Genomic DNA, 11,935 nt, shown 5'->3' with positions numbered 1-11,935 from the left:
GGGCAAGTGTATGTGCTTGTGTGTGTGGAACAGGGTAATTGGGCTCCATTTTATTTGAAGGCAGTCAGTTCAGAAAGTGATCTGAATTCAAATGAATACAACTTTTTTTTCAAACAACTTATGAAATAAATTGCTTTTACTTCAACTTTTATTGGGAAGCTATTGAAAATAGCAGTACTTGATGTAATCATATATTTTTGCCCCCCCCTAGCGTTCGTCCAGCTGTCCTGCACGTTCCGGTACGGTCGTGAAGATATGGACGTGATGGGAATTGCCTTCCGTAGGGAGATCTACATAGCCATCCGCCAGGTGTATCCGCCCATACAGGACAAGGAACAGTCCACACACACCAAGATGCAGGGCAAACTGCTGCGCAAACTGGGAGACAATGCCTTCCCTTTCTTTTTCGAGGTGAGGGCCAAGAACCTCAAGAGATACCAACATTTTATTGTACGCGCAAATTACAAACACATATACATGTCAAGGAAAACACAAAACTCACATAGGCCCACTCGCCTCATTATGCGCAAACACACACACACACACACACACACACACACACACACACACACACACACACACACACACACACACACACACACACACACACACACACACACACACACACACACACACACACACACACACACACACACGCCTCTTGTTCATCTTAATTACATTTGTGTGTGTGTGTGTGTGTGTGTGTGTGTTTCAGTTCCCTGATAACCTGCCTTGTTCAGTGGGTTTGCAGCCTGGCCCTAATGATTCTGGGAAGGTAAGGATCGTGAACCTTGACCTGGTTGTCTCTTACATTGCATCATTTTATTATGTTATATTTGTTCGTTATATTTGAAATGTATACACTGTATTTTGTATTCAGAGTATATTGTGATGATTGACGTATATGGTTCATATAATCTAAAAAGTAAGAAAAATCTGTCTCTGACTGTGAGCTGTGTTGTTGTCTTGGTAGCAATCTATCTCTGATTGTGAGCTCTGTTGTTGTCTTGGTAGCAATCTATCTCTGATTGTGAGCTCTGTTGTTGTCTTGGTAGCAATCTATCTCTGACTGTGAGCTCTGTTGTTGTCTTGGTAGCAATCTATCTCTGACTGTGAGCTCTGTTGTGGTCTTGGTAGCAATCTATCTCTGACTGTGAGCTCTGTTGTTGGTCTTGGTAGCAATCTATCTCTGATTGTGTTCTGTTGTTGTCTTGGTAGCAATGTGTCGTGGAGTTTGAAGTCAAGGCCTTCAGTGCGGAGAGCCAGGAGGCCAAAGTTCGCAAACGGTCAGTGGAGTTTTCTCTGTCCCAAATAACCCCCATTCCTAACCCCAAGTCTCCACCATCGGCCCTGGAGAGCTGCTTTAATAAGAGAACTAGCCGGTTGTGGCTCTATATCACAACAAACGTTGCTGGATGGTGTCACGAAACCAATAACTAGCCTTCCGATGTTGTTGCACTTGCTTTGTTTAGGGGTCCTAGGCCTAGTTACATGGTCTGTAACTTGAATGAATGTGTGCATTTTTGTGAGAAATCAGCGTTTGAGGACCATGTTGGATGCACATGTGCCCAGGGAGACGCCATTTTCCTTTAGGCAAAGGGCCAGCTCCTTCTTGATCTCTTGGTCGGCCAGTCCAAGCGGACGATTATTTGTTCTGTTGGTGACAAAACAGAAATATGTAGAAAAGGAAAAATACAAAAGACACAAAAAGAAACAAAAGGCACCAAACTAAACCAACAGCTTCACGGCCCCTCCAGCTGGGTCAGTGACAATCACATAATTGTCAGCACCTGTTTCCTTATCAACCAGGCTCTGCACCTGGACATGGTTCCCTTAGGGAATGGAGTGTGGAATTGGTAGTGGGCTGTAGCGTGCTGTCTAAACTACCTAACATATTCCACAACAATGGTTCTATCTCACCCATTCCCTGCCTTCCTCTCCCTATCGCCCTTCCTCTCCCTATCTCCCTTCCTCTCCCTATCTCCCTATCTCCCTATCTCCCTTCCTCTCCCTATCTCCCTTCCTCTCCCTATCTCCCTTCCTCTCCCTATCTCCCTTCCTCTCCCTATCTCCCTATCTCCCTATCTCCCTTCCTCTCCCTATCTCCCTTCCTCTATAGGAGTACCGTGCATCTGATGATCCGGAAGCTGCAGTATGCCCCGGAGAATAGCGGGACGGCCCCCTCCGTGAAGACCACCCGTGAGTTTGTCATGTCCGACAAGCCCCTGCACCTGGAGGCGAGTCTTGACAAGGAGGTGGGTAGGATACCATTAGAGTTAACAACACATCACTGGCCTTAGATTTGATGCATTTGCTCGTAAATGACTAGTGAAGCATCTACAGTGCATTCAGAAAGTATTCAGACCCCTTTCCTTTTTTACACATTTTCTTACATTTACAACCTTGTTCTAAAATGGATTAAATTGTTTTTCCGCACACACCTGTCTATATAAGGTCCCACAGTTAACAGCACATGTCAGAACAAAAACCAAGCCATGAGGTCGAAGGAATTGTCCGTACAGCTCTGAGACAGGATTGTGTTGAGGGACAGATCTGGGAAAGGGTACCAAAACATTTATGCAGCATTGAAGGTCCCCAAGAACACAGTGGCCCTCAATCATTCGTAAATGGAAGAAGTTTGGAACCACCAAGTCTCTTCCTAGAGCTGGCCGCCCGGCCAAACTAAGCAAATTGGGGAGAAGGGCGTTGGTCAGGGAGGTGACCAAGTAGCCGATGGTCACTCTAACAGAGCTCCAGATTTCTTCTGTGGAGATGGGAGAAACTTCCAGAAGGACAACCATCTCTGCAGCACTTCGCCAATCAGGCCTTTATGGTAGAGTGGCCGGACATAATCCACTCCTCAGTGAAAGGCACATGACAGCCCGCTTGGAGTTTGCCAAAAGGCACCAAAGGACTCTAAGGACAATAAGAAACAATATTCTCTGGTCTGATAAAACCAAGATTGAACTCTTTTGCCTGAATGTCAAGCATTGCACCTGGAAGACACCTGGCACCATCCCTACGGGGAAGCATGGTGGTGGCAGCATCATGCTATGGGGATGTTTTTCATCAGCGGGGACTGGGAGACTAGTCAGGATCGAGGGAATGATGAGCAACCCAAAGTACAGAGAGATCCTTGATGAAAACTGACTCCAGAGCGCTCAGTGACAATGATCCTAAGCACACAGCAAAGACAACGCAGGAGAGGGTTTGGGACAAGTCTCTGAATGTCCTTGAGTCACCCAGCTAGAGCCTGGACTTGAACCCGATAGAACATCTCTGGAGAGACCCTAAAAATAGCTGTGAGGTGATGCTCCCCATCCAACCTGACAGAGCTTGAGAGGATCTGCAGAGAAGAAATAGGAGAAACTCCCCAAATCAGGTGTTCCAAGCTTGTAGCTTCAAACTCAAGAACACTCAAGACTGTAATCGCTGCCAAAGGTGCTTCAACAAAGTACTGAGTAAAGGGTCTGAATACTTATGTATTAAATGATATTGCATGTTTTTATTCGTAAAACATTTACACAAATTTCTAAAAAACAGTTTTTGCTTTGTCATTGTGGTCTATTGTGTGTGGACTGATAAGGGAAAAAAGTGATTTAATACATTTTAGAATAGGGCGGTAACATAACAATATGTTGAAAAAGTCAAGTGGTCTGAATACTTCCCCTAATGCACTGTATACAGTGTTTAATGAAAGTGGGACCAGCGGTCGTATGTATTGAGAGTAGGATTTCTTATATAGGATCAGGTCCCCCCCTGTCATGTTATCTTTTTCACTGTGATCTAAAATGAAAAACTGATCCTAGATCAGCACTCTGAGAAGCTTGATACACACTACCCCAGCTTTTGCATGTGCTGGGGCTTGTTCAATGGGGTCCAACATTTCAAACATTGCTGGTATACATGTTATTTACGGACCTTCGACAATGCCTGGGATTCTTTCAGAGCGTTTCATATGGTCATATGGCCACAAGAAACAAAATGGCTGCCACAGGGAGCCCTCTTCTCTGACATTATTTCCCTAGCAGATCTACTACCACGGAGCCCTCCTCTCCGACATTATTTCCCTTGCAGATCTACTACCACGGAGCCCTCCTCTCTGACATTATTTCCCTTGCAGATCTACTACCACGGAGCCCTCCTCTCTGACATTATTTCCCTTGCAGATCTACTACCACGGAGCCCTCCTCTCTGACATTATTTCCCTTGCAGATCTACTACCACGGAGCCCTCCTCTCTGACATTATTTCCCTTGCAGATCTACTACCACGGAGCCCTCCTCTCTGACATTATTTCCCTTGCAGATCTACTACCACGGAGAGCCCATTAATGTGTGTGTCAACGTCACAAACAGCTCCAACAAGAATGTGAAGAACATCATTGTCTCTGGTAAGGAAAGACCAGCACGTGTGGCAAACTTTCCAAACGGACACATATGAGAACAAGACTCTATATTATATATTATATCAAAACTGTAAAAAGCAGTACCCCCCAATTTGCAAAAGCCCCAGATGTAAGAACACAACATCTCTCCCTTATTATATTGCTACATGATTTGTGAAGTATCTATTTAGGCATTATAAAAGACTTTATGTGTCCTGTGCGGCTCAGTTGGTAGAGTATGGCACTTGCAGCGCTAGGGTTATGTGTTTGTACCAGTATGAAGAACTCAGTACTGTAAGTCTGGATAAGAATGTCTGATAAAATGTCAATGTAAAAATGTTTTGAAGCCTGACTCCTTCAGCCCTAAAAGTTTGTTTTCAAAACGTGACTGGAGATGTCATACTCGTTCTATCTCTATATATTATTTCTCAGTGGACCAGGTGGCCACTGTGGTGTTGTATTCCAATGACAGCTACGTGAGGGCAGTGGCCTTAGAGGAATCTGGGTAAGCATCCAGCCTTTGAATGAACACATGTTTAAACTGCACTAAACCACAATGGAAATTATATTTGAATCATTAGAATCAGCTATGCAGTGTGACTGCAATACATACAACCTGGAAAGCACCCCAACATGTCTAACTCGGACTCTCCCATTGGTCTAGGGATGCTGTTGCTGCTGGTGCAAGCCTGAAGAAAGTGTACACCCTCACTCCCCTATTGGTCTGCAACCGGGAGAGGCGGGGCATAGCTCTCGATGGCAAGTTGAAGCATGAAGACACGAATCTGGCCTCGTCTAGCATGTGAGTATCCCGTCAGTCATCGCCAGCTAGTAAAACAAGTGGTGATGCTGGAGTCCAATCTGGGTCGTGTTCATTAGGACAAAAAGCAAAACATTTGGAAAATGAGAAACGATTCTTACTGGACAAGTTCTAATAGTACCTCCCCTTTACATTTTCGCAACATTTTCATTCGTTTGTGCCTACTGAACACGACTATGTAACATTTAATTATATTGTGTAGAACAGACATCCCAGCAAACCAAAATTGGTTCTGTGAAAGTTCCCAGAACACTCGTTCTGGTCGTGTGTTCTCAAAACACAAAAAATATCCAGCTGTGCTGATGATTATACAAGAAGCTGATTAAACCGCATGATCATTACACAAGATAATCCATCCACCTGACAGGTGATCATTACACAAGATAAACCATCCACCTGGACAGGTGATCATTACACAAGATAAACCATCCACCTGGACAGGTGTGGCATATCAAGAAGCTGATTAAACAGCATGATCATTACACAAGATAAACCATCCACCTGGACAGGTGATCATTACACAAGATAATCCATCCACCTGACAGGTGATCATTACACAAGATAATCCATCCACCTGACAGGTGTGGTATATCAAGAAGCTGATTAAACAGCATGATCATTACACAAGATAAACCATCCACCTGGACAGGTGATCATTACACAAGATAATCCATCCACCTGACAGGTGATCATTACACAAGATAAACCATCCACCTGGACAGGTGATCATTACACAAGATAATCCATCCACCTGACAGGTGATCATTACACAAGATAATCCATCCACCTGACAGGTGATCATTACACAGGATAATCCATCCACCTGGACAGGTGTGGCATATCAAGAAGCTGATTAAACCGCATGATCGTTACACAAGTGCAGCTTGTGGACAAGAAAAGGCCACTCTAAAATGTGCAGTTTTGGCAAACAATACAATGCCACAGATGTTAATTTCTCTACCATAAACAATACAATGCTACAGATGTTCATTTCTCTACCATAAACAATACAATGCTACAGATGTTCATTTCTCTACCATAAACAATACAATGCTACAGAATTCTCAAGTTTTGAGGGAGGGTGTAATCGAATAAGCCCCCACTTCCCGATTGAATAAACCCTCACTTCCCGATTGAATAAACCCCCACTTCCCGATTGAATAAACCCCCACTTCCCGATTGAATAAACCCCCACTTCCCGATTGAATAAGCCCCCACTTCCCGATTGAATAAACCCCACTTCCCGATTGAATAAACCCCCACTTCCCGATTGAATAAACCCCCTTCCCGACTTCCCGATTGAATAAACCCCCACTTCCCGATTGAATAAACCCCCACTTCCCGATTGAATAAACCCCCACTTCCCGATTTAATAAACCCCCACTTCCCGATTTAATAAACCCCCACTTCCCGATTTAATAAACCCCCACTTCCCGATTTAATAAACCCCACTTCCCGATTGAATAAACCCCCACTTCCCGATTGAATAAACCCCCACTTCCCGATTGAATAAACCCCCACTTCCCGATTTAATAAACCCCCACTTCCCGATTTAATAAACCCCCACTTCCCGATTGAATAAACCCCCACTTCCCGATTGAATAAACCCCCACTTCCCGATTTAATAAACCCCCACTTCCCGATTTAATAAACCCCCACTTCCCTCCATTCTGCTAGCAAATGTGAAATCTTTGGACAATAAAATAGACGAGTTACTGGCAAGATTAAACTAGAAACGGGACATTTAAAAATGAACATCTTATGCTTCATGGAGTCGGGGCTGAACGACGACAAAATCAACGTACAGCTGGCTGGTTATACACTGTACTAGCAGGATAGATCAGTGGTGTGATCTGGTAAGACAAGGGGCGGCCGGTCTAGGTATTTTTGTAAACAGCTGGTGCACGATATCTAAGGAAGTCTCGAGCTATTGCTTGCCTGAGGTAGAGTATCTCATCATAAGCTGTAGACCACATTACCTACCGAGAGTTTTCATCTGTATTCTTTGTAGACTACAAAGGGAAGCACAGCCGAGAGCTGCCCAGTGACACGAGCCTACCAGATGAGCTAAACTTCTATGCTCGCCTTGAGGCAAATAATATTGAAACATGCATGAGAGCACCAGCTGTTCCTGAAGACTGTGTGATCAAGAACACTAAAGTAACCTGCCTAAATGACTACCGATCCGTAGCACTCATGTCTGTAGCCATGAAGTGCCTTGAAAGGCTGGTCATCGCTCACATCTACACCATCATCCCAGAAACACAAGACCCACTCCAATTTGCATACCACCCCAACAGATTCACAGATGATGCAATTTCCATTGCACTCCACACTGCCCTTTCCCACCTGGACAAAAGGAACACCTATGTGAGAATGCTGTTCATTGACTAAAGCTCAGCGTCCAACACCATAGTGCCCTCAAAGCTCATCAATAAGGACCCTGGGACTAAACACCTCCCTCTGCAACTGGTTCCTGGACTTCCTGATGGGCCGTGCTCAGTCCTCCCTGTACTCCCTGTTCACTCATGATTGCACGGCCAGGCACGACTCCAACACCATCATTACATTTGCCACAACAGTGGTAGGCCTGATCACCGACAACAACAAGACAAGCCTATAGGGAGGTCAGAGACCTGTTCGTGTGGTGCCAGAATAACAACCTCTCCCTCAACGTGATCAAGACAAAGGAGATGATTGTGGACTACAGGAAAAAGATGAAAAAGATGACCGAGCGCGTTCCCATCCTCATCGACAGGGCTGCAGTGGAGCAGGTTGAGAGCTTCAAGTTACTGGGTGTCCACATCACAAACAAACTAACATGGTCCAAGCACACCAAGACAGTCGTGATGAGGGCACGACAAAACCCATTCCCCCTCAGGAGACTGAAAAGATTTGGCATGGGTACTCAGATCCTCAAAAGGTTCTACAGCTGCAACAGCTGAGCATCACTGCCTAGAATGGCAACTGCTCGGCCTCCAACCCCAAGGCACTACAATGTTACGATGAGCGAAGGGGGGGGGGGGACCCTAGAGCGGACTCAGAAGAGGAAGCCAGAATGAATGCACAAAAATGTTTATTGAACACAGAGAAATGGGGAGTGCAGAACCGAGGAAGCTCAGATGAGAAGCTCAGATGAGTTGGCTGAGTAGAACAGGGGAACAGTCCTGAGGGGAATCCAAGGTAATGGTGGTGAGTGATATCCCATTTGAATGCACAGAGCGCAGCAGAGCAACAGATAATGAGAGTCACAAAGACAGACAGCCCAGTTCTTCCATGAGACTCACCAGAGAGACTATACAGTATTTTCCATGGCCTTTTTTGAGCATGTTTGGGATGCTCTGGATGTGTTATTTCCAGTTCCCGCCAATACATTGTTACCCCAGGAAATCTTAGGTTTTATTACACACAGTTGGGAGGAACTATTGGATATAAGAGCAACGTCAACTCACCAACATTACGACATGTGAAATCCATAGGAATCATTTCACTGATTTTCTTATATGAACTGGAACACGGTAAAATCTTTGAAATTGTTGCATGCTTCCCAAAGCTGATCCTCTGTTTAGCCCACCACCCAGGACAGTGGATCGACAGCATGTTCCAGTTCCTGAATATCCAGCCATTATCTAGCAACTCCACACATCTGTTGAAGAAGGGGTGGATCCCAGCCAGCGACCCAAACAACGGCGCCGTAGAAGGGGCAGACGGAGTGGTCTTCTGGTCAGGCTCCGTAGACGGGCACATTGTGCACTGCTCCCGAGCATACTACTCGCCAATGTCCAGTCTCTTGACAACAAAGTAGACTAAATCCGAGCAAGGGTTGCCTTCCAGAAAGACATCAGAGACTGTAACGTTCTTTGTTTCACGGAAACTCGAGACACGCTATCGGAGTCGGTACAGCCACCTGGCTTCTTCACGCATTGCGCCTTCAGAAACAAGCATCTCTCTGGTAAGAAGAAGAAGGGGCTGTATGCCTTATGATTAACGAGACGTGGTGTGATCATAACAACATACAAGAACTCAAATCCTTTTGCTCCCCTGACTTAGAATTTAGATTTAGAATTCCTCACAATCAAATGCCGACCACATTATCTACCAAGAGAATTCACTTCGATCATAATCACAGTCGTGTATATTCCCCCCCAAGCAGACACATCGACAGCCCTAAAATAACTTCATTCGACTCTATGTAAACTGGAAACCACATATCCTGAGGATGCATTTATTGTAGCTGGGGATTTTAACAAGGCTATTCTGAAAACAAGGCTCCCTAAATTCTATCAGCGTATCGATTGCGCAACCAGGGCTGTCAAAACCCTGGATCAATGTTATTCTAACTTCCGTGGCGCATATAAGGCCCTCCCCCGCCCTCCTTTTGGAAAATCTGAACACGACTTCATAATGTTGCTCCCAGCCAAAAGACAGAAACTAAAACAGGAAGCACCCGCGCTCAGGTCTGTTCAACGCTGGTCGGACCAATCGGATTCCACACTTCAAGATTGCTTCGATTACATGGACTGGGATATGTTCCACATAGTGTCGAACAACAACAATGATGAATACGCTGATTCGGTGAGCGAGTTTATTAGCAAGTGCTATTAAAACATTCCCCAAACAGAAACCATGGATTGATGGCAGCATTTGCGCAAACCTGAAAGTGCGAACCACTGCTTTTAATCAGGGCAAGGTGACCGGAAACATGACCGAATACAAACAGTGTAGCTATTCCCTCCGCAAGGCAATCAAAAGAGCTTCAGTATAGAGACAAAGTAGAGTCGCAATTCAACGGCTCAAACACGAGAGGCATGTGGCAGGATCTACAGTCAGTCTACAGTCAATCACGGACTACAAAAAGAAAACCAGCCCCGTCTTGCACCACAATGTCTTGCTCCCAGGCAGACTAAACAACTTCTTTGCTCGCTTTGAGGACAATACAGTGCCACTGACACGGCCCGCTACCAAAACCTGCGGGCTCTCCTTCACTGCAGCCAACATGAGTAAAACATTTAAACACGTTAACCCTCGCAAGGCTGCAGGCCCAGACTGGCTGGTGTGGTTGCGGACATATTCAATCAATCCATATCCCAGTTTGCTGTTCCCATATGCTTCAAGAGGGCCACCATTGTTCCTGTTCCCAAGAAAGCTAAGGTAACTGAGGTAAATGACTACCGCCCCGTAGCATTCACTTCCGTCATCATGAAGTGCTTTGAAAGACTAGTCAAGGACCATATCACCTCCACCCTACCTGACACCCTAGACCCACTCCAATTTGCTTAGGTCCACAGACGACGCAATTGCAATCACACTGCACACTGGGTAGGTAACAACATCTCCACCCCGCTGATCCTCTTCACTGGGGCCCCACAAGGGTGCATTCTCAGCCCTCTCCTGTACTCCCTGTTCACCCACGACTGCGTGGCCATGCACGCCTCCAACTCAATCATCAAGTTTGCAGACGACTCTACAGTGGTAGGCTTGATTACCAACAACGACGAGACGGCCTACAGGGAGGAGGTGGGGGCCCTCGGAGTGTGGTGTCCGGAAAATAACCTCACACTCAACGTCAACAAAACTAAGGAGATGATTGTGGACTTCAGGAGACAGCAGAGGGAGCAGCCCTCTATCCACATCGACGGGACAGTAGTGGAGAGGGTGGAAAGTTTTACGTTTCTCGGAGTACACATCACAGACAAACTGAATTGGTCCACCCACACAGACAGCTTGGTGAAGAAGGCGCAGCAGCGCCTCTTCAACCTCAGGAGGCTGAAGAAATTTGGCTTGTCACCAAAAACACTCACAAACTTTTACAGATGCACAATCGAGAGCATCCTGTCGGTCTGTATCACCGCCTGGTACGGCAACTGCTCCGCCCATAACCGTAAGGTGCCAAAAAGATCATCAATGACAACAACCACCTGAGCCACTGCCTGTTCATCCCGCCAATCATCCAGAAGGCGAGGTCAGTACAGGTGCATCAAAGCTGGGACAGAGAGACTGAAAAACGGCTTCTATCTCAAGGCCATCAGACTGTTAAACAGCCATCACTAACATTGAGTGGCTGCCAACATACTGACTCAACTCCAGCCACTTTAATAATGGAAAATTGGATGTTATAAATGTATCACTAGCCACCTTAAACAATGCCACTTTATATAATGTTTACATACCCTACATTACCCATCTCATATGTATATACTGTACTCTATACCATCTACTGCATCTTGTTTACATACCCTACATTACCCATCTCATATGTATATACTGTATTATACCATCTATCATCTTGTTTATATGTATTACCCATCTCATATGTATATACTGTACTCTATACCATCTACTGCATCTTGTTTACATACCCTACATTACTCATCTCATATGTATATACTGTACTCTATACCATCTACTGCATCTTGTTTACATACCCTACATTACCCATCTCATATGTATATACTGTACTCTATACCATCTACTGCATCTTGTTTACATACCCTACATTACTCATCTCATATGTATATACTGTACTCTATACCACCTACTGCATCTTGTTTACATACCCTACATTACTCATCTCATATGTATATACTGTCCTCTATATCATCTACTGCATCTTGTTTACATATCCTACATTACTCATCTCATATGTATATACTGTACTCATTTACATTTACATTTAAGTCATTTAGCAGACGCTTTTATCCAGAGCGACTTACAAATTGGTGCATTCAC

The 11,935-nt window shown here is 45.1% G+C and overlaps 1 protein-coding gene across 1 annotated transcript in view; it reads left to right on the top strand.

Moving 5' to 3' along the window:
- Nucleotides 1–150: 150 nt before the first annotated feature.
- The window catches only part of saga (S-antigen; retina and pineal gland (arrestin) a), a gene marked incomplete at its 5' end in the record, with an annotated part of 20,602 nt that continues 8,817 nt past the window's right edge, over nucleotides 151–11,935 (top strand). Inside the window, 7 exons of the mRNA XM_046322691.1 lie at nucleotides 151–411; nucleotides 716–775; nucleotides 1,219–1,286; nucleotides 2,120–2,255; nucleotides 4,308–4,392; nucleotides 4,819–4,891; nucleotides 5,051–5,188. Of these exons, the coding sequence (XP_046178647.1) occupies nucleotides 151–411; nucleotides 716–775; nucleotides 1,219–1,286; nucleotides 2,120–2,255; nucleotides 4,308–4,392; nucleotides 4,819–4,891; nucleotides 5,051–5,188 (821 nt within the window). The remainder of the gene's footprint in view (nucleotides 412–715; nucleotides 776–1,218; nucleotides 1,287–2,119; nucleotides 2,256–4,307; nucleotides 4,393–4,818; nucleotides 4,892–5,050; nucleotides 5,189–11,935) is intronic.

This window comes from Oncorhynchus gorbuscha, linkage group LG22 (assembly GCF_021184085.1).
Source record: "Oncorhynchus gorbuscha isolate QuinsamMale2020 ecotype Even-year linkage group LG22, OgorEven_v1.0, whole genome shotgun sequence".
Taxonomy (NCBI): domain Eukaryota; kingdom Metazoa; phylum Chordata; class Actinopteri; order Salmoniformes; family Salmonidae; genus Oncorhynchus; species Oncorhynchus gorbuscha.
Note: the sequence above shows the minus strand (reverse complement) of the source record. Positions and strands in the feature narration are given on the sequence as shown.